At 32.7% G+C, this 17817-nt stretch overlaps 3 protein-coding genes across 4 annotated transcripts; 2 read left to right on the plus strand and 1 right to left on the minus strand.

Annotated features, from left to right (window-relative positions):
* The first annotated feature begins 288 nt into the window (after positions 1 to 288).
* LOC140834239 (AP2/ERF and B3 domain-containing transcription factor RAV1-like) lies at positions 289 to 1637 on the plus strand. Its single transcript, XM_073198986.1, has one exon. The coding sequence runs from the start codon at positions 386 to 388 to the stop codon at positions 1469 to 1471; it is 1086 nt and encodes a 361-aa protein (XP_073055087.1). The 5' UTR covers positions 289 to 385; the 3' UTR covers positions 1472 to 1637.
* A 4326-nt stretch (positions 1638 to 5963) lies between these two features.
* LOC140834240 (methionine aminopeptidase 1B, chloroplastic-like) lies at positions 5964 to 13139 on the plus strand. 2 transcript variants are annotated; one of them, XM_073198987.1, is made up of 10 exons: positions 5964 to 6184; positions 6804 to 6879; positions 7627 to 7864; positions 9673 to 9834; positions 9913 to 9954; positions 10477 to 10548; positions 10666 to 10745; positions 11419 to 11516; positions 12262 to 12309; positions 12549 to 13139. In XM_073198987.1, the coding sequence occupies exons 1-10, from the start codon at positions 6037 to 6039 to the stop codon at positions 12692 to 12694; spliced, it is 1110 nt and encodes a 369-aa protein (XP_073055088.1). In that variant the 5' UTR covers positions 5964 to 6036; the 3' UTR covers positions 12695 to 13139. The 2 variants fall into 2 exon arrangements, with proteins under 2 accessions (XP_073055088.1, XP_073055089.1); XM_073198988.1 differs by having other exon boundaries at positions 5966 to 6178.
* A 2827-nt stretch (positions 13140 to 15966) lies between these two features.
* On the minus strand, positions 15967 to 17378 carry LOC140835476 (zinc finger protein WIP6-like). Its single transcript, XM_073200970.1, has 2 exons — positions 16983 to 17378; positions 15967 to 16440 (listed from the first exon to the last, which is right to left on the minus strand). The coding sequence occupies exons 1-2, from the start codon at positions 17376 to 17378 to the stop codon at positions 15967 to 15969; spliced, it is 870 nt and encodes a 289-aa protein (XP_073057071.1).
* Between the last annotated feature and the right edge of the window lie 439 nt (positions 17379 to 17817).

Genomic DNA, 17817 nt, shown 5'->3' on the forward strand with positions numbered 1-17817 from the left:
CGTAGCCTACACAACTCCGGCACTTGTATTTTATTTCGTACATATACGTATACATCATTTATACATAGATTTAGATATTTAATGGAGTTTACACATATCGAAGAACTTGAAATTTATATAAAATATATAATAAAATACTTAACAAAATTAAAGATCATTTGAATTGGTGAGACCCCATCTTCCTCGCCATCTCTAGGGTTGACCCACTCCAGATAAAAATAATAAAAGATGATGTACGATATTATTGCAACTATTTCATGTTGTTATATATATATATATATATATATCCACCCTTCTTCCCAAGTCCAACAACTCATTTCATAATTCACTCGTTGTCTTTAGAGAATACATAATTTGCTCTCTTTTCTACGAACATATAAATAAAATGGATGCGAGCTCAGCAGATGAAAGCATGAGTGACTCAACATCAGTCAAACCGCCGCCTACCACGTCACCGGCAGCCGTGACCAAGTCTCCGGAGACTCTGTGCCTTGTCGGCAGCGGAGCTAGCGTCATCATCGATTCGGAGAACGGGATCGAAGCGGAGTCCAGGAAGCTGCCTTCATCAAGATTCAAAGGCGTGGTGCCGCAGCCTAATGGAAGGTGGGGTGCGCAAATCTACGAGAAGCATCAGAGGGTCTGGTTAGGTACTTTCAATGAAGAGGAAGAAGCTGCCAGAACTTATGACACTGCGGCGCAGCGGTTCCGTGGCCGCGATGCTGTCACTAACTTTAAGCCGTTGTCGGAGACTGAAGATGACCGGGTCGAAGCGGCTTTCCTGGATTCTCATTCGAAAGCTGAGATCGTGGACATGCTGAGGAAACATACTTACATTGATGAGCTCGAGCAGAGCAGGAAAAACCATGGCGTCAATGGCGGATGTATCGGCAAGAAAGATGGGACTTTTGGTTTCATCAACGGCGGAGATGCGGCGGCGAAGGACCGGGAACAGCTGTTCGAAAAGGCGGTTACGCCCAGCGACGTTGGAAAGCTTAACAGATTGGTTATTCCGAAACAACACGCGGAAAAACACTTCCCTTTACAAAGCGGAAACAACACAAAAGGGGTGCTGTTAAATTTCGAGGATATGTGCGGGAAGGTGTGGAGATTTCGATATTCTTATTGGAATAGCAGCCAAAGCTATGTGTTAACAAAGGGTTGGAGTAGGTTTGTGAAGGAGAAGAATCTTCGGGCCGGCGACATTGTTAGTTTCCTCAGATCAACCGGCCCGGATAAGCAGCTGTACATAGATTGGACCTCGAGAAACAATGGATCAATAGTGGGGTTGGGCCTGGTCCAGCCCGGTCAGATAATTCGGCTGTTTGGAGTGAACATATTTGAGGCACCGACTAGGGTTCATGCTGCTGCAGCCATTGAAGATAATGGTAGCTGCAGTGGGAAAAGGATGAGAGAAATCGAGCTTCTGGGATTGGACTTTAGAAAGAAACAAAGGGTTATTGATGTTTTGTGACAATAATATCATTTAGTTTCGTAATCACTTTTTTTTCTATTTTTCTGAATTTAGTTTTGTTTCGTTTTCTTTCTTTTTCTTTGTAGTGTCGTTGAAAGTTGCTAAACGTTCTAATTGTATAGTATTTTGACATAAAAAGAGAGGTACATAGGGATGAATTCCATGATTAGAGGTGGAGATAATTTGAAATATTAAAAAAAAATAGGTCTTTTATGAGATGGTCTCACGAATCTTTATCTGTGAGACAGATCAATCTTACCGATATTCAGAATAAAAAGTAATATTCTTAGTATAAAAAATAATATTTTTCATGGATGATCCAAATAAGAGATTTGTCTCACAAAATACGATTTATGAAACCGTCTCATACAAGTTGTTGCCATTACAAAAAGAACGTATTTGTATCTTGGTTTTGAAGTGTAACCTTCACCTTTCATGATTAAATATCGAATTTTCTTGTTATGGTTAATCTTGTGATGGATTAATAAACACATATTAAGAATGCTTTGAGTGACTGATGAAATCTCTTTTGCAATCTCTAGAAGACAAGGAAATTGAACATAAAAATGAATCGAAATTAATTAAACTAATAAATTATTCCTTGCTTTTATTTTTATTTTTTTAAATGAAAGAATCGGCCATCGCTATTTTTAGTGTGTTTTGGGTAACTTTCGACTGACGTAATAATTTTCAAACTATATTAGTCAGATAAAATATAATGTGATGCGAGTCACACGTGACAAACTAGTCAAAAAAAGTGTTGGTAAAAAAAAATTAAACTTCTGATTATTGATCAAACGCTCATGTAATCCATCAATTCGAACATTTTGAGAGACTCAACTTTCAATAACACCACATGACAATAAATTATTTTTGAGGATTTTAATGTACGAAATCTATGATTTTTTAGCTTGATTAGATTTCTTAGATTGATTTCTGTAATTTTAAATATATATTCTTGAGATTAAGGTAAACAATATCAGTGCATTTTCTTGGTGACTTCGAATGAGTTGAAATGGGAAGGTTAATGTATAATGTGGCCACGTTCTGGCCACACTCGATTCTATATATTATATATCATCACTGTCAAATATACTTGTAACCCAATTTATAGGCTTTTTACTCTTTCTTTTCTTCTTTTTGGAAAGTATATATAGTACGGTGGCTTGCATTGGAATATTAATTCCGCATTTTTAAAGGTAAAATAAATTCATTAATAAAAAATTTTCTCTTTTCAAAATTATATTCTCTGTACTAAACTAAAGGTGGCGCGACATAATTATTTAAATTCAAGGGTTTATTTTGCATTTAATATTAACATATATTTAATCACCGTCTATATATACGTATAAAAAAATATTTTGTTTATAACAACAGCAGACAAGAATTAAGATTAATTAGTTAAAAAATTTATTGTAAATCTAATCTAATATTCACCAATATATTGTCATATAAATATGAACTTGATGATGTATCAAGTTCACTTATTTTCATACAATCAAATGATCGATAATTCAATTTGGAATAATTCAAAATATTTTCATATTTGGAATAATTCAAAATAATTCAATATATATATATATATATATATATATATATATATATATATATATATATATATATATATATATATATATATATATATATATATATATATATATATATATATATATATATATATATAGTAATAAGTAGTGTGAATGAATATGGTACAAAATCTAAATGCATTTTTACCATTTTATTTTATTTAAGAAAAACTGCAATTTTGATACTATATATTTGTTTATTTATAATTTTGATATTTTATGTTTTTCAATTTTACTTTTAGTCCTCATGTTTCAACTTTTAGTATGTTTGGTCATTTTTTTATTGGAATTGTTGATCTGACACTTCACATAAATGTTTCACCAAACGTTTCACGTCGAAGCCTTGTAGACACAACATATATGTTGCAAATGAACCAAAATCGCAAAAGTAATAAAGATAACATATCAAAACTGAAATTTGATAAAGTTGTTCATCAATGACGAAAACATCATAAGGACAAATACACATAACTAATATGACAATTTTATTTTTTTTTAATTTATTCAAGATTATCAATTTTGACGGATGACTTATCTGACACTAAGATTTTAAATTTGAGACGATTCAGATTATCTCTCCCAACTAAAAAAATCATGAGATTACTCAAAGAAATTTAAGGAAGCAGTTGTCGTAGAAGCTTTAATGCTGGACCAGAATAATGGAATCATATTCTTGCAACTTGTCACAAATTCAAATTACACTAACCGACGTTCAACATGTTTTTTTTTTGCCACTTTTAAGATTAAGTTTTTGCCTGTTATTGTCACTTTACACGAATGATCGACATTACACCGAATATCTTAAAGGAGGTGATCACATGAAAGACTTCACATTTGGGAAAATTACAGTTTTGGTCTGTATATTTATTTGTTTGAGATTTTGATCATTTATGAGATGTGGTCAAATTCCATTAGTTTATTATCTTTGACTTTTTCGCAATTTTAGTATGTAATGCTACAATAACATTCATGGAAAAAGACTAAAATTGTCAAAAATGGGAAGATACCAGGCTAAGACTGAAGTTTGATAAAGTAAAGGATTAAAATCGCAAATAATCAAATACATACTATCAAAAATGCAATTTTCTCTTTCAAATTTGTAAGATGAGTTTTTCGGGGGGTTTTTTTTTTGGGTAGGGAGGGTTATTTACACTTGAAGAATTTAAATCATCACACACACAAAAAAAAGGATTTTCTTCAATTTCTTTAAAATATATATTTAACGTAGAATCAATCGTTACTAAATATTACCTGTAAATGGTACCATATCGTAACAGATGAAAATACTGGCATAAATGTTAAAACATAACGTATTTTGTTGATAAATAGTATAATATACAATAAAAAAATGTTAGGAAAATATATTTTGGTGAATAAAAGAAGATATTGTATTATATTAAATTTAAGGAGAAATAATTTCTTTGTCCATTAACGTGTTCATTTTTTAGTTCTGATTCATTAAGATTTCAAATTTTGGTTTTCGTTTTCGGCTATCTCATTCAATTACTGATGTGATACTGAAAAATACTGACATGACATTGAAAAATACTAACATCAAATAAAAAATTTCTGAATGGTCGTATGTCCCTTCACACTTGGACCAATATAAGCGAAAATTTAAAGTTATTATACACAAACCAAACTTTCACCATGTAAAAAACCAAAAGCCCAAATTAAACAAGTTAATAGACAAAAAAATCATTTTTTTAAATTTAATTTTTTTTGGATAGAAACAGTCCGTGGTCGGATTTAGTTTCTAGCTAAATTTGTACAAACAAAAAACCGAAGAAAAGGCCGACATGTGATGATCAGGCGCTGGAAATTCAAGAATCAAATATACTTTGATCACTGATGTGTAAAGTTGAATCCTCATCTTTGTAATTTTTTTTAAAAATAAAGAAATAAATAAATAAAGGAATCCTCTTTTGTGTTCATATATATGGAACAAATTATATTTTAAATTCGCAGAAAACAACCTATGTACCAAGAAGTAGGGGTGTTCATCGGTCGGTTCGGTTCGGTTTTCGATTTTTTATTTCGGTTTTTTCGGTTTTCGGTTTTACAAATATATAATCCGATATCCGAACCATTTTTCTTCGGTTTGGTTCGGTTTTCTACCGAAATAGTTCGGTTATTTCGATCGGTTATTTCGGTTTTGATACAATTATTTAAATTAATAATGTAAATATATTATAAAATATAATATGTTATCTTTTTAAATGATTTCTTAGTAAAATATTTAAATATAAAGTACAAATGAATTACATAAACAACAATCAACTAAGTATTATTCAAAATAATTCTCCATTCACTAATATTATCTCAATAAAAAATATAAAATAAAAATAACATTATTAATTTAATTAAATTTCGGTTATTTCGGTCGGTTCGGTTTTGACATTTATAATCCGAAACCGAACCAAATTAATTTCGGTTTTAATATTTATATTTGAATTATAAAATTCGATTTTCGGTTCGATTTAATGTTCGGTTTTATCCTCGGTTTTCGGTTCGGTTTAATTTTCGGTTTTATCCGAAGTTTGAACACCCCTACCAAGAAATATTAGAATGACATTTGAATATATTATAGTCCCTCTTAATTTTAAAACTAGAATAAATCAAACTATATTAAACGACAATTTTTTAAAAAAAAACATATAAAAATTATAATAAAGTAGACCAAAATTGATAATTTTAGTTAAAAATAATGCAGTGTGCGCGGTTTTAAGATTGACCCCCTAATTTTAGCCCACTAAATTAAAGCCCATGGTCCACTTGAATCTAATTGGATTTTGGTTTTTCTTAAAATTGAGTGCAACAAATGTTTACGGGCCCAGGCATTTGGTTGGACCAAACATGGCATGGGCCATATTAAATAACCCGTTCTTGAACCAAACGGTCCCTTATCAATCTTGGCCGTTAATGCAATCGCAAACCAGTAGACAGTGGTCTACCTTTTCCGTCTGAATTGAAGTAAGAATGGCTTTTGCAAATGCTTCAGTGTCAGCAGCTCCCCAACTCAGCTCATCTTCTCTTCTTCATGACGAACCCAAATTATCGGCATCTTTCAGTGTTCTTATGGGGGCTCCGCTAACCTCTTGCCACCCGTTGCCTCTTTCTTGTATGCGTTCGTGTCTGGATAAGGATTTTGAATTATCAACCCGTTTTGCAAACATTTTGAATTGAGCCGTTCTTTTAGATTGATTTTAGGTGCATTCTATGCCTGCATAATCGTTCATCTGTATGTCTTTATTATTTCTAGTTTCTATTGTAAGCTTTAGCTCCTTTTGCTTTCGTATCAGTATTCACGATAATCTAGTAATATTTTGAATTGGGCCATTGTTATACTTTGAAAATTTAGGCCAGTTTGCGTCTGAGTAACTGATTATGTTTGTATTTCATCATTTGAGTAAATTTTGAATTCTTTATGCTTGTTGATATTTGATATCATTATTCATGACAATCTTATAAAATTTTGATTTGGAAAATCTTTTACTGTGATTTAGCTTCATTTTGCAACCAAGGGATATAAAATTGGAGTCTTTGTTCATTGAAGATTGCTCATAGTAGATATATTATGTTAAGCTCTCACAAGATGATCTGTTCATCCCAATGTTTAAAAAATTGGAATCTATATAGTATACATTTCATGTGCTTAGATTGAGTTTTGTTTTATGAAGGATTATTTTCTTTTGTGATATTGGATTTAACTATGTTGTGACACTCTTTTGTGAAATTGGTTGTAGGTTCAGATTTAAAAAGTCATTTTGTTATTTATTCGAAAAAACTGTCGGGTTTGGAAGAGGCCATTAGAATAAGAAGGTAATTTTATGCTTTTGTAGGATTATCATAGGTCACAAGTAGCATGAAGTGATTTTTTATAATTTTATTTATTACTATATATCTTTCACTTATAATCTGGTTAAAATAGAAATCAACACTTATTTTACTGCAATATTTTATTTAAGGTTTACCTTTACAAGTAATCAAAAGCAATGTCGGTTGATTTGGGCATTCTTTCTGTAAAATAACTCATATCCTAGTCTAGTTTCTTGTTCACAAGTTCCTTTCTAGACTTAGATCAACGTAGATAAATATTTTGTAACTTGATTGATGTGGAACAACAATGTAGCTGGCCCGATTGGGGGAGCAACAGATTTGATTTAAATTTATGTAAATAATGATTTTTGTAATATGTAGAATGCCTACTACAGAATAATCTCATGAATACTTTTTTTTTGTGAGTTTGAAATAACGGCAATTGATTAGAACAACTGTTAAGATAAATCTAGAAATCCAATTAGACCTAAAATACTACGGGGTGACGATGATTGAAAAGATATCCGAGTCTTTGTTACTGAACATGACTGAAGCAGAACCACAAGCTTATATTGTTGTATTTCTAATACACGTGACATGAGTTTTTATTGAGTCGAATTGAGTTTTTAAGTTTTATATTCCATTTATCGATATATTTGTATTGATGCAAATCTTTATTAAACATACTTTCTATCTTGGTCTGCTTTTGCCCAGCATTTCAAGATTGTGAACTTTTTTCTATCAACACAGGGCACATGATCTTCGGAAGCCAACAGTATATAAAAGAAGGCCTCCTCTAAGGCGTGGAAAGGTATCACAACGGCTTCTTGTGCCTGATCATATTCCTCAGCCTCCTTACCTTAGTTCAGAAGTGTTGCCAGAAATTTCAAGTAAACATCAAATTCATGATTCTGAAGGGATTTCTCATATGAGGGCTGCTTGCCAGCTTGCCGCTCGGGTGCTAGAACATGCTGGATCATTGGTTAGGGTGAGAATGAACAGTTTTATTAACTCTAGTATAAGATATTGATACTCTTGGTGCATGCGTCTTTGAGTGGTTACCTACATGTAGTTATTCATTTGTTATTAACAGTTCTGGTCAAAATTTTCTTTTCACTCTGGGACTTAGTTGAGGCTCGTGTAGCCAAACCATTGAGGTTAAGGATGCAATTACATATCTGAATCAGAGTCTCGCTAACAGCAGTTTGGTTGAACATTTGGACTTACTAAAATTTCTCTTTAACCGATGATGTTTTCTCTACTAGATCTGTTATCTGCGGATCTCTTCTGGTGATCTCCCTTTATTGAATTTGTGCATCTAGGCCATCCCTTTACTGAATTTTCTTTGGGCCATAGTCATGAAGGGCATAACCATTCATTTTTGCTTATTAGCTGATAAATATTTGTTTATTTAATAGTCTGTGAAGTACATCTTTGAAACTTCAATTCAAGGAAACATATACCTCGCCTTGCACTTGTTATAACTCTGCACTAGGCATTCGGAGGCATATAGGTTCCGTGGGCCTAAGTGTTAGGCAAGGGATGCAAGTTCTAGGTGTATTAAGACAGAATATTTTTAAATCTAGATGTATGAAATAGATTTTGTTGTAGAAATATATATTTTACAAAATTTTGAACACAATGTGAATAAAATATTATATAATATACACATTTGGATTGTTGTTGCATTGCATTTTCATTGAATCAACAACCATGTAATATTAAAAAGAGCAAAAACAATACTTCTTTCACAAACTCTTCATCTTCCGGATATGTCTTAATGGTCAATCATATTCATTTCTAGAAACATCAAATCTTACCCTTCCATATCTTCTTCATGAATTTCATTTAGGTTAATTTTATCCTCGTCTTCATGCATACTAGTTGACCTATTTTATTTCGAGAAGGATGAAACTGGTCTATTTTGAGTCTTTGGCTGCCATTGTTATAGTTGACCTTTTTTATTTCGAAAAAGATGCATATCAAGATCTGAATTGGCAAATAGTGCAACGGACTACCCAAGCTTGTATAATATTCATGCAAGTTAAATTTTTATTATCATACTCAAAATTATTCTTATTCTCTTCATCACTATCAATATGCAATCTTTCCACAAGCCATCCATTGTTATTATCTATGCATCTAAAGAAATAGTGTTAATGATGTATAACAACAAATATTATCGCATCAAAGCCCAATTTCATTTGATATGAACCAAATATGTCAGACGTGTCGGTGCCAACCTACTTATATATTTATTTTGGAGTGAAGCTGCTAACAACAGATACAAATTCCACTACAATTTGAAGTTTATACTATATACAATGTAATACTTGAACAGTTAAGACACTTCTATTCTTGGATAGTCTCCTTTTTAAGAAAATAAATAGATTCCTATTTTACTCAGGTTTTAAAGAGCTACAAGTTAGGTTGTGAGCTTTATGGCAAACATACCCAATTCTGTCATTGAAGACCTATAAATCAACAAACAATAATCTACAATTAGAGTAATATTATTATAATTGAAAATATTTGATGACTCGGTGGATTATTATTGAGAAAATAAACTGAATTTATTTTTTAGAATTTTTATAGACAATTGATTTTTAGTTTGTATGTCTGAGGGTTAAAGGAGTTCTAAAAAGTCGATCATTATGTTTTGATAGACTTGATCGGTCATCTTAATTTTCAATCATTACCTTCAACCAACCTTGATAATTTAGGAACGATATGACTTTGTTGGGAGATTATTTTTACTTGACCATTGAAATATACTGACGTTAAATTGCATCCTAGCCATCGGTAACAACAAATGAAATCGATAAGGCTGTTCACCAAATGATCATTGATGCTGGTGCATATCCTTCACCTTTAGGGTATGGGGGTTTTCCAAAGAGTGTGTGCACATCAGTTAATGAGTGCATGTGCCATGGGATTCCCGATTCTCGCCAATTACAGGTATTTTTTCATATGATCAGGTTATGCTTGACTTCTAAAATTGAATTTCTGCATTAAAAAAAATTCATCTGTATGCAGGACGGCGATATAATAAACATTGACGTGACCGTGTACTTAAATGTGAGCTGCTGATTATTGATTTCTTGTCGGTAACCATAGATCACTAACCAAACCATTGGTAGAATATCATTTTTGAAAAATTACATACCATTATAATATTACTTGCCAAGACATAACTGTTTATCGTACACTTTGGACTCAACTAGTGTACGAAAAAATAAACTGTCTCTGCAAATTTGTGAATTAAATTCAGTGATGAAATGTATTTTATATCTCTTTTAGGTTTTTACAACTTCAATGTTGCACTTCTCCCACAGCTGAAGATTATGTTAATTATGGTTCAGCTTACCATTGAATATCAAATTTAGCATGTACTAGACAGCATGAGAAGTTGGTCATGCAGAGGTTTTAAAATATAAATTGATACTCTAAGAATTTACACAATTGATAATAAATATTTTTTATGAAAGCATTCTAAAAATGTAGGATATCAAAGATGCACATTTGTCTAAGCACCATATATCTAATCTTGGTTGAAGTCTGAGATTATCTGTAATCCTGTTAATCAGTTGTCTCTTTCAGGGTTATCATGGGGATACATCTAAAACTTTTATTTGTGGCGATGTGAATAACGCAGTGAAAAGGCTTGTTAAGGTATCTTCTGATTTTATCTGCACCAGCAAGCCTGCAACATCCTTCTAGTTGTATTTATTCTAAGACATTTAATAATTGCGATTTTAGTACCTTTTTACGTTTTCTATTCAATGGCAGGTGACAGAAGAATGCATGTATAAGGGCATTACTGCTTGCGAAGATGGTGCTCTTTTCAGGAAAATTGGGAAGAGAATCTGGTATTAAAATTCAGCTATGCATTCCATATATTGCATGGAATTGCTCGTAGCCTGGAAAGCTAAATCAGAGATATTGTGTGAACTGTGAAAGCTTAGTACCGTACCATAGAATGACCAATAATGGGATATTATAATCTGCACAGATATGACAATCCAGTAATTGAGGATTCACCACCGTATTCAGATATTATAATTTTCACAAGTGTGGTTAATGTTTTTTCCAGTGTTACCTTTTTGGTGAGTGCCAAAGTCTTGCAGGATGATTTATTAGTCCTGTGATTAAAAGGCCAATAACGTGCACCAATCCTATGCAGAACCAACAATCCTTGATTTGCATTGTGTTTTTATTTGTTCTCTTTTTTTTACCACAACTAATGATATTATTTATGCTTAGAATTTTTGAAAAAACAGAAGATGACAGTAAATTGGATCTAAAAGCACTAAAAAAAAATGGAAGCCGTTATCACAGCCTGGAGAAAATTTTCCTTTCTGATAGTATAAAATAATATATTTTACTAGGTTAAACAAAGTGTGGACAGAAGGCATGCGGTTTTCTTTATTTATTTTTTTTGTGCTGATATATCTGCTTATGTTGATCTGAAATCTTATAGTTCTGTATTGCATTGAATAGAAGTTAAAATTGTACAGTTTTCAATTTCTTTTGGTGTCTCAGCGACCATGCTGAAAAATTTGGCTATGGTGTGGTGGACCGATTTGTGGGACATGGCATAGGGACTATTTTCCATTCTGAGCCTCTCATATTTCACCACCGTAAGGCCATTTCTTGAGTTCTACCATATGTATACTGGTTTGTTAATTACCATGAATATCTACATGCACCTCAAGGGATGATTAATGTTATTTTTATTTATAATTGTTCGTATCCTTATCAGTGCAAAGACTAAAATGATCGAGTATATTAAGTAAAAAAAAGTATCATACTAGGTGAGAGCTTGTGTAAAATTGACTAAAACAAACTAGTTTCAATTTAAATTCAATGAGGTCAAGGATATTGGAACACACTACATCTGTTATGGTTTTACATATTAATTATCCCCCCAACTTGCTCATGTGGTTTATTATTATTATTATTATTATTATTATTATTATTATTATTATTTTGTAAGATCATATCACCTTTCTTGAAAGAGAATTTGTAGTGATCGCGAGAAAAACTGATGACTGTGTTTTGTGTCTAATAAAATCAATATATTTGTGATAATTTTATTCTTATTTCACTAGTGTACTATTTTGGATCCTGAGGAAAGAATTCACTCATGTTTAAGCAGTAGAGAAATTCGTTCTCTTCCCCTCCATTGTAGGTGTTCTACTGGATCCTGATCGCATTCGTTATTTTGTGAATTCGTTTAAGCAGTAGAGAAATTTGTTCTCTTCCCCTCCGTTGTATGTGTTCTACTGGATCCTGATTGTGCTTGTTATTTTGTTATGTAATAACGAAAATTAAAATTCTTGATTGGCCGTGTTATATAATTACGTAAATTATCTTCTTCTGCAGGTAATGACAAGGCTGGCCGCATGGTTGAGGGGCAAACATTTACCATTGGTGAGTGCTGTACATTTATATGTCGTACATGTTATTCTTTGTTGGCTTTGAATCATCGGATGATATTCGAACAATATGAACTGGAGAGGAATATCAAATCTTGATGTGTCCCTTCGAATACAATTGAACTTGGCTACAAATGCTTATCTGCTGATATATGTTAAATTGTTGCCGGAGTATGAACACATTTCTTAACTTTTTTGGTTTATTTGATAAAGAGAAGTTTTCCATTCTCGCAGAACCGATTCTTACATTGAGACCTACAGAGTGCATCACATGGGAAGACAACTGGACTACTCTAACAGCCAATGGTTGCCCTGCAGCACAGTTCGAGCACACAATTCTCATTACAAGAACCGGGGCTGAAATTTTGACTAAATGCTAAAATAACCTGTTTAATTTTTTTCCGGGCTTGTCTGTGATATTTTCAAGACAGTCAGCATAAGTTCTGGTATTTGTAAACAGATGAATCGGGTTCTTCCTGCCATCGAGCCAGAGATAGTGGCTATTGCAGCAAGTTTTATCATAGGTTGCCATATTCGATTTGGCCTGGAGAGCAGATTCTTGATTATAGTACCGCAGAACCTATGCTAAAGTGCATGTGCAAAATTTGCTTCAAGAATGGTATCGCATGACGGTATTGTTCACCTCTCATATGCTTAAAAAAAATTTCCTTCAGCTAAGGAAAATTCGTCTCTTCTATGATATCTGGTGTGAATTCCATGTAAATTGCAGATTTTTAGTGTGAGAACCGTATTTAATTAGTGTTTGGGTCCCCTATCTTGGAAACATGTAAGTTAATGCATGAATGTGATATTAACTTTATATTTCCTTATGATTAAGCTTTTAATTGTGGTAATATTTCTCTTTGCTCGGAAGATAGTGACTTATTTTCTCTCTTTTCTTGTCGAAACCTGAGTTAACTCGTGTAATGTTAAACCCCTTACTGACCATTTTGCCTGCAATTTTATGTATGCATGCATCCTCTAAACCTCATATAAATGTACTTTTACGTAAACTAAGATTAATTATTGCAGAAAAGATAATTAATTACATTTTAATAATTTTTCATACCAATAAATGTTAAGCCTCAGGTCTAGACTCTGCAAGTGCGACTGTATAATAAGTTTATATAGTAACTAATTCGTATTTGTCAAAGTTTTACAAAGAATAGTTATAAAAGTATATTCTAATCGTTTTATTAACCAATTCAAATGGTCCTCGTGATTCAATATAAGATGAAGTTTGGGGTATCGCGCGATAAAAGTATTACGATAAATGTTCTTTTAAAGAAAAAAAATTGATGTATTTGAAATACCAAATCGATTGCTACAGAAATAATCTCTAAAGCAACGATATTGCATGGATTCAAAGATCACTCCTAAATCAAAATGTGTAAATTAAAGAAAGTGGTTAAATACAATATTCGGAAAATTATTTATAAAACCAATAAAAGCATTTTCATATTCAAAAATCCTATCCGTTTTATATTTTATTTGACTACAATTTTTAAAGCCAAACCTTTGACACATTTCTTCCAAATCATTCCTATAAATAATTATTTAAAAATAAATTTTATTTTTATTCATTGTGCGTATATGTCCGAACATACCAGAGTTTATTATAAAATCTTAAAATGAATTAAAATTAGATGGAATCAAATTCTGATAAACTAATACTGATAGACCAAACTTTCTCTATAATTCCAAGGTAAAATTCTAATATAATTCTGTTAAAACAATTATATAATACCAGTCAATTTTCAAACACGTAAATTTTATTTAATATGGGTAAAAATAAATATTTCAATTTTTTTTTTGTATTCACTTATCTAATAATTTCAATAAAATAAACAAAGATTTTGTTACTTTTTATTTTATTTTTTCAGACATCACGACCTTCCGATCGGAGTTTATTTCCTTGGTCTTCCCCTTCTGAAAGCTAAGTACCATCAACACCAATTGTCTATGTAAGGTATCTGATAAATCTCAGATTCGAAAATATTTCCTCACCCATTTCTAATCACCAATCAAGAAATAATCTGCAAGATATATCACAAGATATCTATATAGCTAAATATATGCATGAGTACACATATTACATATACATATATATTGATAATCTATATATATACACACACATACGGTTGGAAAAAGCCAAACATAAAGTCATATATTATACATGCATGCGCATGCCAAAATCAATGGAATTGTATAAACACGAGACGACATGGAACTGAGGGATCAGAAGGATTGAAGGAAACAAAATGGGAAGGGGCTTGATGTGATGGTGACACTGTGTGATATAAAAATGGCGGTGTTGTTTTTGGGCAAGGGTTAAACAGTGCGGTGTGTGGTATGTGTGTGTTTCTTGACCTCAAAATAGTTTTAAAAAAAAGTGATGCTTTGGGTGAAACACCAAAACAGAAACTTGCAGTGGTCCATTATCGCCCTTCTGACTGAGCCTGAGGTGGTCTCCATTAGCAGTCCGAGTCAAAAACCTCAGAGCTAGGGAGAATGAGAGAAGGCTGTTTCACCCTCCTCATACTGTATCTTTATCTCTTGCAGACACTTTATTATATTTTTGTATTGTTTTTTTTAATATATTTATCTACTTACGATTTCGATATAATTTCGATCTTGGTACGTTATATTTACTTACTTCTGTAATTTTGGTCCTTTTTGATGTAATTTATAAAATTGGATTGGTGGCAAATATACATGTCATAGTTAATTAGGTTGTGTCCAGGCTTCTATTTTGCAGATGTATGGAATCTTTTGCTTTTTTCTAAATATATCTTCTCCCTATTCTTTATTATTTTTTCTCACATATATAGCTCTTATTTTAATTTTCTTCTACTCTTTGCATTTATCAAACCTGATTCTTTTATTGCCTCTATAAACTAATTAACTTGCTTCGCAAAACAATGAAAGATCTTAATACGTTTATGAAGAAAAAATTTCCAAAAATACAAAGCAACAGAACAGTAGATATGTTCTGAGACTGCAGCACAGTACAAAGTTCAGAAATGATGTCTGCCACTTTATTTTGTTGCTGTGCTGAATTTCCTACCGCTACTTTGTCTTCTATTCATTTATCTCCGCATTATAATTAATGCAGACAACCACGGCTTTCCGTACTGTTTCTTCACTCTCTTTTCCATCCAAAACTCATACATTACAGCGGCCGGCCGGGTTAAATGGAAATATTCCCTCGCCATTTAATCTAATATTGTTTATTTGTGTCTGAAATTATCAATTTGAGTCTAGCTCGCACATATTCGAATATATTTTAGGTCGAGTTTAAAGCAAAATGCATAAAAGTATTCGCTAAATAGATTAACTATGGACAGAATGTATACAAGTATTTTTAGTGTTTTGAATGAGCTAAAATAGAACTAGATTTCGAGCTTGCATTAATGAGGGTGCATATGCAAAACACTTCACATACCCGAGTTGACCTAACTTTTACACAGCACATAAATTTTTATTTTAAAGATCAGAACATTCCTCCAAAGCCAACGAGTCATCGATGAATAATCCAAATAACTAAGTGAGCAAAACCAACACTATTAACTAAAGGGAATTGTTTTTCAAAGATCAGCACATTCCTCCAAATTTTCCATTTCTATTGCATTCAAAAATTCTAAATTCTTTCTCAAAAAAAATATATTCTAAATTCTTCCCCATTATCATCTTCCTCCTCCTCTTCTTCAGATTCTTCCACAATATCAACCTGATCATACGGGCAGAAATTCTCGCTATGCGCCACATGGCCTTCACCAAATGCACGCACATGATCTTTAAGAGACCTCTTGTGCTTAAAATCCGAGCCACATATACAGAACCATAATTTTCCACAATTCTTCTCATGGGTTCGCCAGTCACCACGCACGGCAAATGGCTTGCCGCACTTGCGGCAGCGGAAAGGTTTTGTCCCATGTTTCCTCTTGTAATGCGTTTGAAGTGTTCTGAAGTCCTTTAATGGCTTTGATCTTGGGTGAGCTATGTTGTTCTTGCAGCCCTCAGCGCAGCAGTAACATGGAATCCGTAGAAACTTGGAAGCGGACTTTGTCCCTCGAAGAGATTCCGGGCCCTTTCGGAATTCGGAGCCATGCCCCCACATATGCATCTATGAGATGAACAAGAAGGAAACAAAATTTATTATTGCTGCTAATATGAAAGAGAGTTCACGTATCAAGAAATTTAAGGAACTGTTAATTATTCTGGGTTTTAGAATACTTAGTCTTGAAGGATGTTTGGTTTAATGTAATTAATGTTAAATTTTTTTCAATTTTTGGACCTAGTAAGTAAGACAGAAAACCAGCACATGAATATCAGTGTTTTAAGGAGCTGCCAAATAATATATTATTATTTTTAGAAATTCGAATTTAACTGTTTTTTTTTTCAACACTCTTGTACTCACAGGTGGGGTGTCGAAAGTCACTCAGCTAAAATCATTTTAAAAAAAAACAAAAGAAAAGAGAAGTAATGAAAAAGGAGAAACACGGTTCTTACAAGAAATCCTACATCAAAGCAAATCGAGCTTAAGAACAGAAGTACGAATGTATATTGGTACGAATGTTTATTGAACAGAAACTCATAACAAATCTGTCTTCTAGCATATATATAATTACAAACTCAAAGAGAGAATACTGTGGAAAATTCAAGAACCTGCATATTGTTGTATCTGCTGAAAGCTTTGTTGCATATAGAACAAAAGAACTGTGTAGGGCCAACAAGGATTTGAGCTGCGGTAGGAATCCAGTACAGTTCTTCACCAACACTCATTGTTCCATTAGTGCTTCTGTCGGCCATAACTAGTACTGGAGAAGAAGAACTTGGTCGGCCAATATGTAGAGCTACAGTCACACCATCTTCAGCTCTAGGGTTTTGGGAACCCTGGCCCTGCTTGTGCGTACCGAAACTGTGGTTGTACTTTCGCTGGTTTTGGCCTGGAGGGCAAAGAGAGAGCACAGTTGAGCAGTCATCTTTGCCTTCTTCATCAGGTTCCAAGTTGCAGAAACTGTGATCACTGGAAGATAAGTGTGACAAAGAATGGGTTTGCATGGCGGTGGGTTTGTTTCTTGGAATTTTGCAAAATTTTAGGCTTCATTAGGGAGACAAGGTTTGAGCAGTAGACCCCTTTTACTTAAATGATGATATTTCAATATTCTCTTTAATTTATATTATAGTTTATATATATTTAAATGCATATCATCTAATACACACACACACACACACTACCATTTAGAACATCAGATTTGCTTGTTGTGTAAAATTTTTAATTTGCAAAAGGCAAAAACTTGTGTGAGACGGTCTTACGGGTCTTATTTGTGAGACGAATCTCTTATTTGGGTCACACATACAAAAGTATCACTTTTTATGCTAAGAGTATTATTTTTTATTGTGAATATGGGTAGGGTTGACCCGTCTCACAGATTATGACCTGTGAGACGGTCTCACATGAGACTCACTCTTTGCAAAAATAGAAATGAGAATCAAAATT

Source organism: Primulina eburnea, chromosome 6 (genome assembly GCF_022965805.1).
Source record: "Primulina eburnea isolate SZY01 chromosome 6, ASM2296580v1, whole genome shotgun sequence".
Lineage (NCBI taxonomy): Eukaryota > Viridiplantae > Streptophyta > Magnoliopsida > Lamiales > Gesneriaceae > Primulina > Primulina eburnea.